General features: G+C 40.6%; 1 protein-coding gene across 1 annotated transcript in view; it reads right to left on the bottom strand.

Annotated features, from left to right (window-relative positions):
* TSEN54 (tRNA splicing endonuclease subunit 54) overlaps positions 1-21,792 on the bottom strand; it is a 108,483-nt gene that overhangs the window by 73,829 nt on the left and 12,862 nt on the right. Inside the window, exons 2-3 of the mRNA XM_077459605.1 lie at positions 19,482-19,646; positions 1,190-1,253 (exon numbers count right to left, since the gene is read on the bottom strand). Coding sequence (XP_077315731.1) covers positions 1,190-1,253; positions 19,482-19,646 — 229 coding nt within the window. The remainder of the gene's footprint in view (positions 1-1,189; positions 1,254-19,481; positions 19,647-21,792) is intronic.

Here is a 21,792-nt window from a genome sequence, read left to right on the forward strand (position 1 = left end):
GGTATGTGCATAGACTCCCTCTAGTGGAGATTTAAGGCGTGCCATTTTTTCCTTAATAGAAGAATACATAGGTGTTTTTAATACCTGTTTCTTCCCTTACCTTATCCCCCCCGCAGGATTTGCTGAATTAACAGACAATCCAACCTTCACCCATCACGGTGAGCTGCATTTAGCAAACCTTCAAGGACCGGGTCCCTATATATCAGGGTTCCAAGTCCCTTGGACCTGTAAAGCACCCCACCAGGAAAGCTAGATAATGTAGCAAGACCAAAGCCCTAGGTTCCTGGGGTCCAGCCCTACAAAGAGGCGTTACAGGCAAAACCTTGTGCTTCGGATACGAGGCCCCAGGTACCATCCTTTTAGGCCTAAAGCCCCATACACACTATCAGATTTTTTGCTGATTTTTGTCTTCAGATTTACCAAAACCATGTAGTGCAAGGGCCTGCCCGATTGCATACACATTGAAACTCCTAAGGTTTGACCTCATATTATATGGTTTTCATAAATCTGAAGAAAAAAAAAATCAGCAGAAAATCTGATCGTGTGTATGGGCCTTTAGAGGCAATTTGGATGGATCTGGTCTTTATGGAGGCTATTTAAATCCAGCATGGATCCCTCCAGTGGAGCTCCTCAGAGCACATCTTCACTCGTGACCAACACCTTAGACACTGGTGAAAAAACTGATGTGTTATATAGGGTGTGAACTTCCTGGACTGGGTATAACCATCCCCTGAAGGTGGCCTATAACCCATTAAGTAATTACTTAAGGCTCTGTGTCCCATGATGTACAATAAAGAAATAGTGAATGCAGGGTCCTGGGTTTAGTAACACAAGTAGTGGTTGTGTACAGATTTTTGAGGAATACGAATACTGTATAGTGTCACTATACAGGTTTTCAAAATGATGGAGTAGATTAGGCCTCTTTCCTCATTTTAGTACCACAAAGCAGTGAGCACCGTTCGAGATGGTTGTAAAACTCATGCATCATAAAAAAAAGACAATATTCTACACATTGGTTACGTGGTGCGATGTAATTTATACATTGCTTCCAAACAGATTATTTCCGTTCCTGGGCTTGTCAGAGGAATGCTCTTGTATATGGATAACAAATAGAGGTTCTAACCCTTCCCTGCTCTACCCTGGGCTCCAAGATAATAAATGTCCCCAGAAAGTGAACCAAAGTACATACCGCAGGCCGTGTCAGTTCCACCAAGTCTTCCTTTGGCTTCCATACTCCTCTCCCCAAACTTCCTCTTAAAAGAAAAAAAACACAAGAATTAGGCAACGGATCTTGAACATTTAGAAACAGGTCAAGAAAACAGTTCTGTGCCATGAACAGGGCTGTTTATTAACGTCTCTGCACTTCACATGCTGTATGTGCCTGTATCACATAACACAGGTACTAGAATCAGCTCTTTGCACATACAGGCACACATGATTCTCAAATCCAAAACATACACAGAACACAGGGCCTTTAAGCCTTATGCTCACTGGACATTTTTAACACTGCTCTTAAGGGCATCTAATCTTAATCATGATTCCTTCACATATTTTCATATCATTTTAATAATGAATTAATTCATATACCTTAGGGCAGTGGTCATCAACCCTGTCCTCGGGGCCCACTCATAGGCCAAGTTTTATGTATTATCTTGGAGAGATGCAGACTAGAATACTCCAATCACTGAGCAGCAAATTATATCACCTGTGATGTATATTAGTTATCTTGCAAATTAATTTGGCCTGTTAATGGGCCCTGGGGACAGGAGTTGATGGCCACTGTCTTAGGGCATTTAGTGAATTGGTGCATATAGGGTGCTGTTGGGTTAGGATTGATCATTACGCACCTAGGGCAGTTCTCTTGTTTTTTTTTGTGAAGTTGTATGGTGTCACCCTTGCCTGCAGGGACTAGAGTTGTGTGTATGGAAGCCTGAGCATAGTTATTGACATTAAAATCTGACTGATCGGGTACAGAAAATAAGATGGAACACTTGGAATTGCTTCATTCCTCAGGACCTCTCCCAAACAGCTCCTACATAATAATCATTGTGCAAATATCTTTGGTATATCAGATGTATTTTGTAATAATATGCTTCTAATGTATTAAAGCTTCCTGGTATCAAGGGATAAAAGGCACCACATCCCATAGAAAACTATTTACAAAATACAAGAAAAATAGAGATTTTTAGGGTGCCAAAATCAATACTCACACAAGTAACATTTAGGCCCCTTTCACACATGTGGACCGTTTGGTTGATCAGTTCAGACACTTTTTTTCAAAAATAAAAAGCTCTCACTGCCCGCCCACCTCTGACATCATCTTCCCAATATGACAACTGGGGTTGAGGTTGCAGACTTGATCGGTCGCCCGTTCCTTAGCACCACTGTGGACAGGGAGTGCTGCCTGTCAGTGCTGCCTGTCAGTGTCCATTGGTGCCACCTGTCAGTGTTGCCTACCAGTGCCACCTGTCAATGCCCATCATCGCCACCTCAGTGATTTAAAAAAATGGCTCCTAAATTTTCAGCTGGCTCCTAGATTCTAAGCAAATTTGTCAAGGCCTGGATTATGGCACCCTGAAAATTACTATTTTCTTGTATCTTGTAAAACGATTATAATGTACTGGATAATATAAGTGATTAGCAGGATATAGTGTGCATTAGGTATACCTGAAAAACAGAATGGCAGAGAAGTGCAGTAAAACAAAGAACTACCGTCTGTAGCATGCTGCAATATACGGATTTGCAGTTGTACAGGGAGATTGTGCAGGGGAATGGATTTTATTTGGAAAAAATTATTCCGCGCTAGGGAAAAAAACAAACTCAAATGTACTAAATGAGAAACAGGCTGCAGCAATAGATGTGATACAACACCAAACAAGTATACAGAAACAAAAAACTGCGCCAACCCTACAATAAAGAATGTCAAAAAGTAATAACAAAATAAATAGGAATTAACCTTAAATAATTATGACAATGGAAAAACAGCTTAAGTGCATAAAGAACACAGCAATGTGTAAAGTAAAAAACATAAATAAAAGTCCATTCAAAAGAAGTTCCTATGTGGATCCAAATAAGCGTTTGTGACACCGCGGTGATTAGAAACGATCCAAAAGCTCAAAAAAGTGCCCGTCACCTTACAATGAATGTGCTTACCAGAGAATAAGCAATTTGGGCATGTGTGTATAATCGATGAGTCCCATCAAAAGATATCCTCCTTTTTGGTGAGTCAAATCTCCATCTCCCAATAATGCCCTCCAGGTATTAATATGCTTCGTGGAGCTCAGTAATTCCCGAAAAAGAAAGGGGCTAACATGGCATGATATCGTTTGGACAATTTATTAAAGAAAAAAGTAGCACACTTACATGTGGATGAGTAAAATACAGCTTTGTATAAACAGTAAAAAAAACCGGCCGGTAAAACAAGAGCCCGTCCTCCTCTCGAACAGCGTGGTGGCGTCACTGCGTGCCCTCCCAGACGCGTTTCGTCATACCTGACGTTGTCAATGGGGAACGGGCAGCGCAGTGACGCTCCACCTTATAAAGATACTACAGCGTACCAAGCCTCATTCTGAGATGCAGGGCTGGGTACTGGCACGCCATATTGAATAATGGCAAATAGCCCTAACGATGCGATCTGTCCCCTGCTGGTGATCTAAAAGGACTACGATATACTGTAGATCGCTGACTTGATGAACATCATGCAGATGCAGCAGATATTCAAAAAATATGTAAAATAAAAATCATGTGAAATAAAAAAGGCTTGCGCATTTTGAAAATGACATTAAATGCTGGCTCGTGAGTGTTAGTGCGCCGCCGGGTGCAAAGTAAATATTGCGCCGGCACCGCACCACATCCCAATATATAAAAACAGAAGAAATCTTAAAAATAAAGGGGAATTGGCCAAATAGTGGGATAAGTAACATTAAATCATGTAAGGGGATCGGTACAAAAAAAACATATTAAACCGCATTCGACATATCTAACATGTCTATCCCCTATACATCAATGGTCACTACATATATATGAATAGCCAAAAAAACATTGATCAGAGGGTCTGTAGGCTATATAATGACCGACGAGGGTTTTATCAATACGAACGAAAAACCACAAATCCGAAATGAAAGGGATATAATCAAATATGATAAAAAATAAAAAATAAAAAATAAGGAATAAAGATAAAAATCAAAAAATTAAAATATGTAATGCATAAAATCTGTACAAAAACAAATATAATGAAAATATCCCATATCTAGATATCATAGCCCAGTCCAACATCTCAGAACTGGCAAAGCCACAAAAGCTATCATGGTACATATAAAGAATAAATTTGACATACATAATACATAAAAAATATATATGTGTCTTACATAAGGTTCTCAACCATAATATTGGGAATGGAAAAGAAAATGAATCAGGAATTGTCAATGAAGGCATTGACATCGGTGTCAATATTAAGTCCAAAGGGGATATAAGTTTTGAGACGATGGACCCAAGACATCTCGAGTTTTGAAATTTCCCTCACTAAAGAGCTGCCCCGCCAATGAGGCTTATATTTGTCAATCCCTAAAAAAAGGGTCTTGGAAGGGTCTTTGTTGTGAAATCTCAAGTAGTGCTTAGACACAGAATGATTTGGGAAACCAATAATAATGTTAGTTATGTGTTCATTAAGTCTGACCTGTAGGGGGCGTTTTGTGCGTCCCACATATTGCAGCCCACAAGGGCATTGCAACATGTAGACCACTCCCGTGGTGACACATGTAATACATGGTTTGATGATATGATCTAATCCAGTGGCCATACTCCGAAAAGTGGTGGTCCGTCTCTGATTGCAGGAGTTCAGAGAACAGACCCTACACTTTCCGCATTTGTAAAATCCAGTGAGTTGGTCAAAAAAACCCCTACTCCTAACGGGAGGGTCAACAACATTGGGTGCTATACGATTACGTAATGACGGAGCACCTCTAAATACCACTTGAGGTTTCTCACTTATCACATTTTTTAAAGTGGCATCACTACTAACAATGTGCCAATGTTTATTTATAAGTTTTTTTATACTCTTCTGTTGAAGAGAATAAGTAGTTATAAAAGGGACTTTTCCATGAAAATCATTTATACGTGGACCCCTTTCAACTAACAGGTCATCACGATTAATGTTGGTCACTTCATTAAGGGTTTTAATCAAAAAATCTTGTTGGTATCCCTTTTCCAAAAATCTGGAAGTAAGTATTTCGGCCTGTACATGAAATTCCTCTATTCTGGAGCAATTTCGTCTGAGTCTAATATATTGACTTTTGGGGACTGCTCTGAGCCAGGGGATGTGGTGACAGCTGTCGATAGGAATGAATGAATTCCTATCTGTGTCTTTAAAGAATGTCGAAGTGACAAAACGATCCTCTACCACTGAAATATTCAAGTCCAGAAAATTAATTTTTACCTGACTCAACTCGTAACTGAGACTTATGCCCCTTTCGTTGTTATTCAAGGACTCTAAAAAGTTCCTCAACTCACTCTCCTGGCCATTCCAAAGGAGGAGGATGTCATCTATATATCTAGCCCACAATCCAATCTGAGGTATATTGTGGGCATAGATGACATCCTCCTCCCACTTGGCCATGAAGAGATTGGCCAAGCTAGGGGCATATTTAGCCCCCATAGCTACGCCCATAGTTTGTCTATAGAACTGGCTCCCAAACCAAAAATAGTTATGGGAAGCAGCGAACTCCAGGAGAGACATAAGGAAAGCTACCTGCTGGGTAGAGAGCCTAGGGTCTCTATCTAAATAGGAATGGACTGCAGCAAAGCCTAAATTATGCGGAATACTCGTATACAGGGAGGCCACATCTGCCGTGACCATCCATGTATCAGGACCAGCAGACAGGTTTTCTAAAAGGTTGATGACATGTCTCGTATCTTTAACATAAGAGGGAGTCATTTGGACCAAAGGCTGCAGATATGAATCGATATATCTGCCCACCCGGGAAGTGATGGAATCAATACCACTAATGATAGGTCTTCCCGGGGGGCAGACAGGATTCTTATGTATTTTAGGTAAGTAGTACAGGATCGGTGTACGTGGAGCTCTAGGGATCAGGAAATGGCTCTCTTTGTTGTTCAAAAAACCAGCTACCTGCCCTACCTTAACCAATTTTTGCAATTCCTTAATGTAGGTAAGTTTTGGATCAGAGGGTAGTTTAATATAAGTATTGGTATCACCCAAAATTCTATCAATTTCTGCCTCATAATCCGCCCGATCCAGCACCACAATAGCACCACCCTTGTCAGCAGGCCTAATGACAAGATCTTTACTCTCACAAAGTGAGTCCAAACCTTCCTGCAATACTTTTTTCATTTTGCATCTCTTCACTTCTAGTGCATCCAGGTCTCTTAAGACAACATCTCTAAAGACACGTAATGCAGCAGGGAGAGTGCCAGGAGGGTTAAAAAGTGAGGCATTAGCCAAGCCTGAATGAACAACCTGTGGAACTACATTATTTGATGTATTAAGATTATGTGTGTTGGATGATCCCATCATATATCTTTTAATATTTATCTTCCTCACAAACTTATGTACATCCATATAAGTTTGGAATTTATTTAGTCTAGCTGGGGGTACAAACTTCAAACCTTTGTCAAGAATTAGTTGTTCAGACTCTGACAAAGTTTTGGAGCTCAAATTAAAGATGCCCTTACCAATTACATTCTTGGCCTTTTTAATTGTTCGGGCTCTCCTCCCCCCTCTGGTTCCTCTCCTCTTTCTCCCAGTCTTTTTATGCCTTGTGTGGGTTTGTGAAAACCCCAACTAGTAGGTGCATTAAGGCCCAAAGAGCCCCCAGCAGGCTGTTCCTTGGTAGGGACCTGTTGGAATTTGGTTCTTAAAGGTTCCTGGACTGGGACAAAAGGGGCTTGCGAGTTACCTTCAGTCACAGGGGTGTTAAGATCGCTTAGTGGGAAGAAGGAGTTTCCAGTGGGAATGCCATAATTCCACTCCGAAAATCCTCCCATATCATAATAAGGGGAGGGGTTATGATCCCAATAGTTACCCCCTTGGGAATTCCACCCATCATAATAATTATTGGGGGGACCTCTTCCTCTTGTATTGGAATGTTGTACCCAACCTCTCCCACGGGGTGGGTAGTTCATGTTGTGGGGGAGAGTGTATTCTCCATTCACATTCCCATGCCCATTATATGTTCTCGACGTGCCAAAAGGTCTAAATTGGCCCCGAGGGGGAAATGCACCCCTATTGTTACCACGCCCTCTCCGGGGGGAAGGGTGTGCATAGTTAGTGTTGTTGGACTGGACTTTGTTCATGGATTGAGGACGCTTTTGATTAAGCGATTGTGGAGGTGGCCCAGATTGTGAGACTGTCTCTACTACAGGGCCCACTGTTTGTGTGGAACTCACCTCCATACATTCCTGTGTAGGACCCACTTCCAACAGTTTTTTTTGCCACTCAAAGACAATATTGTTATTATAATCAGCTAGATCCCTATTATATTTTTTCTTCTTTTTGGCCCTTTGATCTCTATCCTCTTTTTCAAGGATTTTTAATAGGTTCTGCGATTTTTCTTGATAATCTATACTTCCTTTGACTGGAAGATTTTATGCATTACATATTTTAATTTTTTGATTTTTATCTTTATTCCTTATTTTTTATTTTTTATTTTTTATCATATTTGATTATATCCCTTTCATTTCGGATTTGTGGTTTTTCGTTCGTATTGATAAAACCCTCGTCGGTCATTATATAGCCTACAGACCCTCTGATCAATGTTTTTTTGGCTATTCATATATATGTAGTGACCATTGATGTATAGGGGATAGACATGTTAGATATGTCGAATGCGGTTTAATATGTTTTTTTTGTACCGATCCCCTTACATGATTTAATGTTACTTATCCCACTATTTGGCCAATTCCCCTTTATTTTTAAGATTTCTTCTGTTTTTATATATTGGGATGTGGTGCGGTGCCGGCGCAATATTTACTTTGCACCCGGCGGCGCACTAACACTCACGAGCCAGCATTTAATGTCATTTTCAAAATGCGCAAGCCTTTTTTATTTCACATGATTTTTATTTTACATATTTTTTGAATATCTGCTGCATCTGCATGATGTTCATCAAGTCAGCGATCTACAGTATATCGTAGTCCTTTTAGATCACCAGCAGGGGACAGATCGCATCGTTAGGGCTATTTGCCATTATTCAATATGGCGTGCCAGTACCCAGCCCTGCATCTCAGAATGAGGCTTGGTACGCTGTAGTATCTTTATAAGGTGGAGCGTCACTGCGCTGCCCGTTCCCCATTGACAACGTCAGGTATGACGAAACGCGTCTGGGAGGGCACGCAGTGACGCCACCACGCTGTTCGAGAGGAGGACGGGCTCTTGTTTTACCGGCCGTTTTTTTTTACTGTTTATACAAAGCTGTATTTTACTCATCCACATGTAAGTGTGCTACTTTTTTCTTTAATAAATTGTCCAAACGATATCATGCCATGTTAGCCCCTTTCTTTTTCGGGAATTACTGAGCTCCACGAAGCATATTAATACCTGGAGGGCATTATTGGGAGATGGAGATTTGACTCACCAAAAAGGAGGATATCTTTTGATGGGACTCATCGATTATACACACATGCCCAAATTGCTTATTCTCTGGTAAGCACATTCATTGTAAGGTGACGGGCACTTTTTTGAGCTTTTGGATCGTTTCTAATCACCGCGGTGTCACAAACGCTTATTTGGATCCACATAGGAACTTCTTTTGAATGGACTTTTATTTATGTTTTTTACTTTACACATTGCTGTGTTCTTTATGCACTTAAGCTGTTTTTCCATTGTCATAATTATTTAAGGTTAATTCCTATTTATTTTGTTATTACTTTTTGACATTCTTTATTGTAGGGTTGGCGCAGTTTTTTGTTTCTGTATACTTGTTTGGTGTTGTATCACATCTATTGCTGCAGCCTGTTTCTCATTTAGTACATTTGAGTTTGTTTTTTTCCCTAGCGCGGAATAATTTTTTCCATTTGCACTGTTCTGATATTTTTTACTGCTGCTGGGTTAACAATACCCTTCACTGGGTTCTTCTATATAGCCTTCATGGATATTTTTGACTTTCGAGCCACTAAGGTGGTGAACATCGATGGAGTATTTGAACTCTATAGAGACGATGAAGATGATTTGGGAGGAAGTTTCATGAGATTAAAAAATCTCATGATCTCCGAAAACCACACTAAATGGGACATTGCTTATCTGGAAACTTACATCAGACATGCAATGGTCCCTAGGAGCTTGAGGTGGGAGGTAGCACCTCAAAAAGGCGATACACATCTGGAGGAATGGTACAAATATTTTAATGAAGCAGGTGTCTCTTTTTTAAAATTTTTGGTGGGGAGGAAAACTTCTAAATTATCAAAATTGGATGATGAGATAAAAGAAATTCAAACTAAGCTATTTCCAGTCAAAGGAAGTATAGATTATCAAGAAAAATCGCAGAACCTATTAAAAATCCTTGAAAAAGAGGATAGAGATCAAAGGGCCAAAAAGAAGAAAAAATATAATAGGGATCTAGCTGATTATAATAACAATATTGTCTTTGAGTGGCAAAAAAAACTGTTGGAAGTGGGTCCTACACAGGAATGTATGGAGGTGAGTTCCACACAAACAGTGGGCCCTGTAGTAGAGACAGTCTCACAATCTGGGCCACCTCCACAATCGCTTAATCAAAAGCGTCCTCAATCCATGAACAAAGTCCAGTCCAACAACACTAACTATGCACACCCTTCCCCCCGGAGAGGGCGTGGTAACAATAGGGGTGCATTTCCCCCTCGGGGCCAATTTAGACCTTTTGGCACGTCGAGAACATATAATGGGCATGGGAATGTGAATGGAGAATACACTCTCCCCCACAACATGAACTACCCACCCCGTGGGAGAGGTTGGGTACAACATTCCAATACAAGAGGAAGAGGTCCCCCCAATAATTATTATGATGGGTGGAATTCCCAAGGGGGTAACTATTGGGATCATAACCCCTCCCCTTATTATGATATGGGAGGATTTTCGGAGTGGAATTATGGCATTACCACTGGAAACTCCTTCTTCCCACTAAGCGATCTTAACACCCCTGTGACTGAAGGTAACTCGCAAGCCCCTTTTGTCCCAGTCCAGGAACCTTTAAGAACCAAATTCCAACAGGTCCCTACCAAGGAACAGCCTGCTGGGGGCTCTTTGGGCCTTAATGCACCTACTAGTTGGGGTTTTCACAAACCCACACAAGGCATAAAAAGACTGGGAGAAAGAGGAGAGGAACCAGAGGGGGGAGGAGAGCCCGAACAATTAAAAAGGCCAAGAATGTAATTGGTAAGGGCATCTTTAATTTGAGCTCCAAAACTTTGTCAGAGTCTGAACAACTAATTCTTGACAAAGGTTTGAAGTTTGTACCCCCAGCTAGACTAAATAAATTCCAAACTTATATGGATGTACATAAGTTTGTGAGGAAGATAAATATTAAAAGATATATGATGGGATCATCCAACACACATAATCTTAATACATCAAATAATGTAGTTCCACAGGTTGTTCATTCAGGCTTGGCTAATGCCTCACTTTTTAACCCTCCTGGCACTCTCCCTGCTGCATTACGTGTCTTTAGAGATGTTGTCTTAAGAGACCTGGATGCACTAGAAGTGAAGAGATGCAAAATGAAAAAAGTATTGCAGGAAGGTTTGGACTCACTTTGTGAGAGTAAAGATCTTGTCATTAGGCCTGCTGACAAGGGTGGTGCTATTGTGGTGCTGGATCGGGCGGATTATGAGGCAGAAATTGATAGAATTTTGGGTGATACCAATACTTATATTAAACTACCCTCTGATCCAAAACTTACCTACATTAAGGAATTGCAAAAATTGGTTAAGGTAGGGCAGGTAGCTGGTTTTTTGAACAACAAAGAGAGCCATTTCCTGATCCCTAGAGCTCCACGTACACCGATCCTGTACTACTTACCTAAAATACATAAGAATCCTGTCTGCCCCCCGGGAAGACCTATCATTAGTGGTATTGATTCCATCACTTCCCGGGTGGGCAGATATATCGATTCATATCTGCAGCCTTTGGTCCAAATGACTCCCTCTTATGTTAAAGATACGAGACATGTCATCAACCTTTTAGAAAACCTGTCTGCTGGTCCTGATACATGGATGGTCACGGCAGATGTGGCCTCCCTGTATACGAGTATTCCGCATAATTTAGGCTTTGCTGCAGTCCATTCCTATTTAGATAGAGACCCTAGGCTCTCTACCCAGCAGGTAGCTTTCCTTATGTCTCTCCTGGAGTTCGCTGCTTCCCATAACTATTTTTGGTTTGGGAGCCAGTTCTATAGACAAACTATGGGCGTAGCTATGGGGGCTAAATATGCCCCTAGCTTGGCCAATCTCTTCATGGCCAAGTGGGAGGAGGATGTCATCTATGCCCACAATATACCTCAGATTGGATTGTGGGCTAGATATATAGATGACATCCTCCTCCTTTGGAATGGCCAGGAGAGTGAGTTGAGGAACTTTTTAGAGTCCTTGAATAACAACGAAAGGGGCATAAGTCTCAGTTACGAGTTGAGTCAGGTAAAAATTAATTTTCTGGACTTGAATATTTCAGTGGTAGAGGATCGTTTTGTCACTTCGACATTCTTTAAAGACACAGATAGGAATTCATTCATTCCTATCGACAGCTGTCACCACATCCCCTGGCTCAGAGCAGTCCCCAAAAGTCAATATATTAGACTCAGACGAAATTGCTCCAGAATAGAGGAATTTCATGTACAGGCCGAAATACTTACTTCCAGATTTTTGGAAAAGGGATACCAACAAGATTTTTTGATTAAAACCCTTAATGAAGTGACCAACATTAATCGTGATGACCTGTTAGTTGAAAGGGGTCCACGTATAAATGATTTTCATGGAAAAGTCCCTTTTATAACTACTTATTCTCTTCAACAGAAGAGTATAAAAAAACTTATAAATAAACATTGGCACATTGTTAGTAGTGATGCCACTTTAAAAAATGTGATAAGTGAGAAACCTCAAGTGGTATTTAGAGGTGCTCCGTCATTACGTAATCGTATAGCACCCAATGTTGTTGACCCTCCCGTTAGGAGTAGGGGTTTTTTTGACCAACTCACTGGATTTTACAAATGCGGAAAGTGTAGGGTCTGTTCTCTGAACTCCTGCAATCAGAGACGGACCACCACTTTTCGGAGTATGGCCACTGGATTAGATCATATCATCAAACCATGTATTACATGTGTCACCACGGGAGTGGTCTACATGTTGCAATGCCCTTGTGGGCTGCAATATGTGGGACGCACAAAACGCCCCCTACAGGTCAGACTTAATGAACACATAACTAACATTATTATTGGTTTCCCAAATCATTCTGTGTCTAAGCACTACTTGAGATTTCACAACAAAGACCCTTCCAAGACCCTTTTTTTAGGGATTGACAAATATAAGCCTCATTGGCGGGGCAGCTCTTTAGTGAGGGAAATTTCAAAACTCGAGATGTCTTGGGTCCATCGTCTCAAAACTTATATCCCCTTTGGACTTAATATTGACACCGATGTCAATGCCTTCATTGACAATTCCTGATTCATTTTCTTTTCCATTCCCAATATTATGGTTGAGAACCTTATGTAAGACACATATATATTTTTTATGTATTATGTATGTCAAATTTATTCTTTATATGTACCATGATAGCTTTTGTGGCTTTGCCAGTTCTGAGATGTTGGACTGGGCTATGATATCTAGATATGGGATATTTTCATTATATTTGTTTTTGTACAGATTTTATGCATTACATATTTTAATTTTTTGATTTTTATCTTTATTCCTTATTTTTTATTTTTTATCATATTTGATTATATCCCTTTCATTTCGGATTTGTGGTTTTTCGTTCGTATTGATAAAACCCTCGTCGGTCATTATATAGCCTACAGACCCTCTGATCAATGTTTTTTTGGCTATTCATATATATGTAGTGACCATTGATGTATAGGGGATAGACATGTTAGATATGTCGAATGCGGTTTAATATGTTTTTTTTGTACCGATCCCCTTACATGATTTAATGTTACTTATCCCACTATTTGGCCAATTCCCCTTTATTTTTAAGATTTCTTCTGTTTTTATATATTGGGATGTGGTGCGGTGCCGGCGCAATATTTACTTTGCACCCGGCGGCGCACTAACACTCACGAGCCAGCATTTAATGTCATTTTCAAAATGCGCAAGCCTTTTTTATTTCACATGATTTTTATTTTACATATTTTTTGAATATCTGCTGCATCTGCATGATGTTCATCAAGTCAGCGATCTACAGTATATCGTAGTCCTTTTAGATCACCAGCAGGGGACAGATCGCATCGTTAGGGCTATTTGCCATTATTCAATATGGCGTGCCAGTACCCAGCCCTGCATCTCAGAATGAGGCTTGGTACGCTGTAGTATCTTTATAAGGTGGAGCGTCACTGCGCTGCCCGTTCCCCATTGACAACGTCAGGTATGACGAAACGCGTCTGGGAGGGCACGCAGTGACGCCACCACGCTGTTCGAGAGGAGGACGGGCTCTTGTTTTACCGGCCGTTTTTTTTTACTGTTTATACAAAGCTGTATTTTACTCATCCACATGTAAGTGTGCTACTTTTTTCTTTAATAAATTGTCCAAACGATATCATGCCATGTTAGCCCCTTTCTTTTTCGGGAATTACTGAGCTCCACGAAGCATATTAATACCTGGAGGGCATTATTGGGAGATGGAGATTTGACTCACCAAAAAGGAGGATATCTTTTGATGGGACTCATCGATTATACACACATGCCCAAATTGCTTATTCTCTGGTAAGCACATTCATTGTAAGGTGACGGGCACTTTTTTGAGCTTTTGGATCGTTTCTAATCACCGCGGTGTCACAAACGCTTATTTGGATCCACATAGGAACTTCTTTTGAATGGACTTTTATTTATGTTTTTTACTTTACACATTGCTGTGTTCTTTATGCACTTAAGCTGTTTTTCCATTGTCATAATTATTTAAGGTTAATTCCTATTTATTTTGTTATTACTTTTTGACATTCTTTATTGTAGGGTTGGCGCAGTTTTTTGTTTCTGTATACTTGTTTGGTGTTGTATCACATCTATTGCTGCAGCCTGTTTCTCATTTAGTACATTTGAGTTTGTTTTTTTCCCTAGCGCGGAATAATTTTTTCCATTTGCACTGTTCTGATATTTTTTACTGCTGCTGGGTTAACAATACCCTTCACTGGGTTCTTCTATATAGCCTTCATGGATATTTTTGACTTTCGAGCCACTAAGGTGGTGAACATCGATGGAGTATTTGAACTCTATAGAGACGATGAAGATGATTTGGGAGGAAGTTTCATGAGATTAAAAAATCTCATGATCTCCGAAAACCACACTAAATGGGACATTGCTTATCTGGAAACTTACATCAGACATGCAATGGTCCCTAGGAGCTTGAGGTGGGAGGTAGCACCTCAAAAAGGCGATACACATCTGGAGGAATGGTACAAATATTTTAATGAAGCAGGTGTCTCTTTTTTAAAATTTTTGGTGGGGAGGAAAACTTCTAAATTATCAAAATTGGATGATGAGATAAAAGAAATTCAAACTAAGCTATTTCCAGTCAAAGGAAGTATAGATTATCAAGAAAAATCGCAGAACCTATTAAAAATCCTTGAAAAAGAGGATAGAGATCAAAGGGCCAAAAAGAAGAAAAAATATAATAGGGATCTAGCTGATTATAATAACAATATTGTCTTTGAGTGGCAAAAAAAACTGTTGGAAGTGGGTCCTACACAGGAATGTATGGAGGTGAGTTCCACACAAACAGTGGGCCCTGTAGTAGAGACAGTCTCACAATCTGGGCCACCTCCACAATCGCTTAATCAAAAGCGTCCTCAATCCATGAACAAAGTCCAGTCCAACAACACTAACTATGCACACCCTTCCCCCCGGAGAGGGCGTGGTAACAATAGGGGTGCATTTCCCCCTCGGGGCCAATTTAGACCTTTTGGCACGTCGAGAACATATAATGGGCATGGGAATGTGAATGGAGAATACACTCTCCCCCACAACATGAACTACCCACCCCGTGGGAGAGGTTGGGTACAACATTCCAATACAAGAGGAAGAGGTCCCCCCAATAATTATTATGATGGGTGGAATTCCCAAGGGGGTAACTATTGGGATCATAACCCCTCCCCTTATTATGATATGGGAGGATTTTCGGAGTGGAATTATGGCATTCCCACTGGAAACTCCTTCTTCCCACTAAGCGATCTTAACACCCCTGTGACTGAAGGTAACTCGCAAGCCCCTTTTGTCCCAGTCCAGGAACCTTTAAGAACCAAATTCCAACAGGTCCCTACCAAGGAACAGCCTGCTGGGGGCTCTTTGGGCCTTAATGCACCTACTAGTTGGGGTTTTCACAAACCCACACAAGGCATAAAAAGACTGGGAGAAAGAGGAGAGGAACCAGAGGGGGGAGGAGAGCCCGAACAATTAAAAAGGCCAAGAATGTAATTGGTAAGGGCATCTTTAATTTGAGCTCCAAAACTTTGTCAGAGTCTGAACAACTAATTCTTGACAAAGGTTTGAAGTTTGTACCCCCAGCTAGACTAAATAAATTCCAAACTTATATGGATGTACATAAGTTTGTGAGGAAGATAAATATTAAAAGATATATGATGGGATCATCCAACACACATAATCTTAATACATCAAATAATGTAGTTCCACAGGTTGTTCATTCAGGCTTGGCTAATGCCTCACTTTTTAACCCTCCTGGCACTCTCCCTGCTGCATTACGTGTCTTTAGAGATGTTGTCTTAAGAGACCTGGATGCACTAGAAGTGAAGAGATGCAAAATGAAAAAAGTATTGCAGGAAGGTTTGGACTCACTTTGTGAGAGTAAAGATCTTGTCATTAGGCCTGCTGACAAGGGTGGTGCTATTGTGGTGCTGGATCGGGCGGATTATGAGGCAGAAATTGATAGAATTTTGGGTGATACCAATACTTATATTAAACTACCCTCTGATCCAAAACTTACCTACATTAAGGAATTGCAAAAATTGGTTAAGGTAGGGCAGGTAGCTGGTTTTTTGAACAACAAAGAGAGCCATTTCCTGATCCCTAGAGCTCCACGTACACCGATCCTGTACTACTTACCTAAAATACATAAGAATCCTGTCTGCCCCCCGGGAAGACCTATCATTAGTGGTATTGATTCCATCACTTCCCGGGTGGGCAGATATATCGATTCATATCTGCAGCCTTTGGTCCAAATGACTCCCTCTTATGTTAAAGATACGAGACATGTCATCAACCTTTTAGAAAACCTGTCTGCTGGTCCTGATACATGGATGGTCACGGCAGATGTGGCCTCCCTGTATACGAGTATTCCGCATAATTTAGGCTTTGCTGCAGTCCATTCCTATTTAGATAGAGACCCTAGGCTCTCTACCCAGCAGGTAGCTTTCCTTATGTCTCTCCTGGAGTTCGCTGCTTCCCATAACTATTTTTGGTTTGGGAGCCAGTTCTATAGACAAACTATGGGCGTAGCTATGGGGGCTAAATATGCCCCTAGCTTGGCCAATCTCTTCATGGCCAAGTGGGAGGAGGATGTCATCTATGCCCACAATATACCTCAGATTGGATTGTGGGCTAGATATATAGATGACATCCTCCTCCTTTGGAATGGCCAGGAGAGTGAGTTGAGGAACTTTTTAGAGTCCTTGAATAACAACGAAAGGGGCATAAGTCTCAGTTACGAGTTGAGTCAGGTAAAAATTAATTTTCTGGACTTGAATATTTCAGTGGTAGAGGATCGTTTTGTCACTTCGACATTCTTTAAAGACACAGATAGGAATTCATTCATTCCTATCGACAGCTGTCACCACATCCCCTGGCTCAGAGCAGTCCCCAAAAGTCAATATATTAGACTCAGACGAAATTGCTCCAGAATAGAGGAATTTCATGTACAGGCCGAAATACTTACTTCCAGATTTTTGGAAAAGGGATACCAACAAGATTTTTTGATTAAAACCCTTAATGAAGTGACCAACATTAATCGTGATGACCTGTTAGTTGAAAGGGGTCCACGTATAAATGATTTTCATGGAAAAGTCCCTTTTATAACTACTTATTCTCTTCAACAGAAGAGTATAAAAAAACTTATAAATAAACATTGGCACATTGTTAGTAGTGATGCCACTTTAAAAAATGTGATAAGTGAGAAACCTCAAGTGGTATTTAGAGGTGCTCCGTCATTACGTAATCGTATAGCACCCAATGTTGTTGACCCTCCCGTTAGGAGTAGGGGTTTTTTTGACCAACTCACTGGATTTTACAAATGCGGAAAGTGTAGGGTCTGTTCTCTGAACTCCTGCAATCAGAGACGGACCACCACTTTTCGGAGTATGGCCACTGGATTAGATCATATCATCAAACCATGTATTACATGTGTCACCACGGGAGTGGTCTACATGTTGCAATGCCCTTGTGGGCTGCAATATGTGGGACGCACAAAACGCCCCCTACAGGTCAGACTTAATGAACACATAACTAACATTATTATTGGTTTCCCAAATCATTCTGTGTCTAAGCACTACTTGAGATTTCACAACAAAGACCCTTCCAAGACCCTTTTTTTAGGGATTGACAAATATAAGCCTCATTGGCGGGGCAGCTCTTTAGTGAGGGAAATTTCAAAACTCGAGATGTCTTGGGTCCATCGTCTCAAAACTTATATCCCCTTTGGACTTAATATTGACACCGATGTCAATGCCTTCATTGACAATTCCTGATTCATTTTCTTTTCCATTCCCAATATTATGGTTGAGAACCTTATGTAAGACACATATATATTTTTTATGTATTATGTATGTCAAATTTATTCTTTATATGTACCATGATAGCTTTTGTGGCTTTGCCAGTTCTGAGATGTTGGACTGGGCTATGATATCTAGATATGGGATATTTTCATTATATTTGTTTTTGTACAGATTTTATGCATTACATATTTTAATTTTTTGATTTTTATCTTTATTCCTTATTTTTTATTTTTTATTTTTTATCATATTTGATTATATCCCTTTCATTTCGGATTTGTGGTTTTTCGTTCGTATTGATAAAACCCTCGTCGGTCATTATATAGCCTACAGACCCTCTGATCAATGTTTTTTTGGCTATTCATATATATGTAGTGACCATTGATGTATAGGGGATAGACATGTTAGATATGTCGAATGCGGTTTAATATGTTTTTTTTGTACCGATCCCCTTACATGATTTAATGTTACTTATCCCACTATTTGGCCAATTCCCCTTTATTTTTAAGATTTCTTCTGTTTTTATATATTGGGATGTGGTGCGGTGCCGGCGCAATATTTACTTTGCACCCGGCGGCGCACTAACACTCACGAGCCAGCATTTAATGTCATTTTCAAAATGCGCAAGCCTTTTTTATTTCACATGATTTTTATTTTACATATTTTTTGAATATCTGCTGCATCTGCATGATGTTCATCAAGTCAGCGATCTACAGTATATCGTAGTCCTTTTAGATCACCAGCAGGGGACAGATCGCATCGTTAGGGCTATTTGCCATTATTCAATATGGCGTGCCAGTACCCAGCCCTGCATCTCAGAATGAGGCTTGGTACGCTGTAGTATCTTTATAAGGTGGAGCGTCACTGCGCTGCCCGTTCCCCATTGACAACGTCAGGTATGACGAAACGCGTCTGGGAGGGCACGCAGTGACGCCACCACGCTGTTCGAGAGGAGGACGGGCTCTTGTTTTACCGGCCGGTTTTTTTTACTGTTTATACAAAGCTGTATTTTACTCATCCACATGTAAGTGTGCTACTTTTTTCTTTAATAAATTGTCCAAACGATATCATGCCATGTTAGCCCCTTTCTTTTTCGGGAATTACTGAGCTCCACGAAGCATATTAATACCTGGAGGGCATTATTGGGAGATGGAGATTTGACTCACCAAAAAGGAGGATATCTTTTGATGGGACTCATCGATTATACACACATGCCCAAATTGCTTATTCTCTGGTAAGCACATTCATTGTAAGGTGACGGGCACTTTTTTGAGCTTTTGGATCGTTTCTAATCACCGCGGTGTCACAAACGCTTATTTGGATCCACATAGGAACTTCTTTTGAATGGACTTTTATTTATGTTTTTTACTTTACACATTGCTGTGTTCTTTATGCACTTAAGCTGTTTTTCCATTGTCATAATTATTTAAGGTTAATTCCTATTTATTTTGTTATTACTTTTTGACATTCTTTATTGTAGGGTTGGCGCAGTTTTTTGTTTCTGAATGGATTTTATTTCCCAGCTCCCAGGAACTCCGCTCTAAGGTGAACTGGATTTATTACTCTTTTACTTACAAACGCTCAACTCGTTCTTCTCCTAAGAGTTCCCACTGTTCTGTACGACAGATCTGCAACTTTGTCTCCTGAAATTCCGAGCCATCTGGTAAAAAGTCCTTCTGCCCATGAGAGCGCTGAGGAATGTTCTGCTGCCGACTTCGCACCGCGAACAGCTCTGCTGGACTGAATGATGCGTATGTTGTTAGACATCATGATATTCTACTAAAGCCATGCTGTTTAATTGGTATTCAAGACCTAAATCTGAACTTGTGTTTCTTTTATATTTGTTGTCCTGCTAAATAAGATAAGAAAGCAGCATTTGCAGCAATACGCATCTCCAATCTAGAAAAGTCCCCAGCAGTAATTTTTAGCAGGGGCTCCCAGAGACTGGAGAACTTTTTCAAGGGTTCCTCTGTATTGAAAAGGTTGAGAAAGGCTGCTATACATAATGCCCAGATGTCAATATCTGTGAACACTGTTTTTTTCCCTTTTTTGGAAATATTATACAAATTTGTTTACACAAAAGTTTGCACTTATCTTGTGTATCTCTTTGATTGAGAATAAGGCCTCTTTCACACGGGACGGATCAGTAATGATCCGCCCCGTGAAGATCCGCTCGCTCAGCGGGGATCGCTCCGTTGTCCCCGCTGAGCCGGCTGCGGACAGGGCGGTCTCCGCACACTGTGCAGGGACCGCCCTGTCAGATCTCCGCTCTCCTCTATTGGGATCGGACGAGCACGGACCGTCTGTCCGTGTTCGTCCGATCCGCTCTGCAGACGGATAGAAAAATAGGATTTTCCTCCGTCTGCAGAATCGGACTGTTGCGGAGGCGGACAAAATCGGGTGTCTGCGGATGCTCATCCGCAGACACCCGCTATCCCATAGGGATGAATGTATGTCCGTATTTCATCCACAAACGGATGGATGAAATACGGACATATCGTCCGCATGTGTGAAAGGGGCCTAAGGCCTCATGCACATAGGATGTTAAAATAACGTTATAAAAACGTCAGTAGCTTGGCAGTGTTTTTCAAAGTTTTTGCAATATCGGTTTTATTTGCATTTTTCTATCTTTTTCCGCATTAGCGTGTTTTTTTTTTTTTTTTATTTGGATCAAAAACATCCAAAAATGCTGGCGAGCCATGTTTTTAATCGTTTATCTGCGTTTTTTTGATGTTAGAGCATCTTTACAGCTGAAAACAACTAAAAAATAAACGCCTCTCGGAACCCACTAGTTTTTGGGTTTTTTTAAAGCCAAAAAACGCCCCAGCCAAAAACTGCTGATAGCAGCCTATGTGTGCAAGGACACACAGGAGAACATGATGGGGAGTTTATTGACTTTAGAAAAAAAATGTCTAAAAGCCAAAAACAGCTGCTGTAAAAACATCCAAAAATGTCCAGTGTGCATGAGGCCTAATGATAAAAATGATTGGAAACTAAAATTGTGCAGGCCAGTGAAACGACAGCAAACTTTGCTACCCAAAATAGTCCATAAATATCACTGGATAAGTCTGTACAGGTCATCAGTTGAGTGCCAACCATAAATGATGGCTCTAGAATGATTGTGGTGATATGCAACATGTGTCACGCAATCATCAGTTTCATACATAGAAACATAAAGGCATGCGACGGGTGTGCCTTTGTGCTTCAAAAAAAAGTTTTTTGTATTTTTTATGTTACTTTATTTTTTTTTACATTTACAAATTAACCCCTTTAACCCAGCAGGAGCCACCCCTTTAAAACTCTGCCATACCATAAATGTTACAAAGGGTTCCCAACCATGTGAGCACATGATCAGGAGCCTGCCCCACAGATTGCCAGTTAGAAACAGTGACAGTGTGGTGACTGGAGGTGGTGAATAAGCAGGCTCCCAGCAAACAAGAGATGCTGGCTGTATGCATATATACACAGATCAGCCATACCTTTATGATCACCCAGCTAATATTGAATAGGTCCCTCTTTTGCTGCCAAATCAGCACCGATTCATCAAGGCATGGACACCACTAGACCTCTGAAGGTATGTTGTGGTATTTGGCACCATGCTGTCAGTAGGAAATACTTTAAGTTGTGATGTGGGACCTCTATAGATTGGACTGTTCTTTCCAGCATACCCCACCGATGGCCAATTGAATTGAGATCTGGAGAATTTGGTGGTCAAGTGAACACCTCAGACTCATTCTTGCGTTTCTCAAACTATACTTGAACCATCTAAAATGAATGTATGAAAAAAGCTAAGGGGGTATCTCTTCCTAAACAGCATAAACAAAAAAGGGGAGGGAGAAAACGGACTATACCGGTACCTGAACAAGATATAAAAACAATTTTTAAT

Source organism: Lithobates pipiens, unplaced genomic scaffold (assembly GCF_037356315.1).
Source record: "Lithobates pipiens isolate NorthernLeopardFrog02 unplaced genomic scaffold, aLitPip1_a1.2 Scaffold_28, whole genome shotgun sequence".
Classification (NCBI taxonomy): domain Eukaryota; kingdom Metazoa; phylum Chordata; class Amphibia; order Anura; family Ranidae; genus Lithobates; species Lithobates pipiens.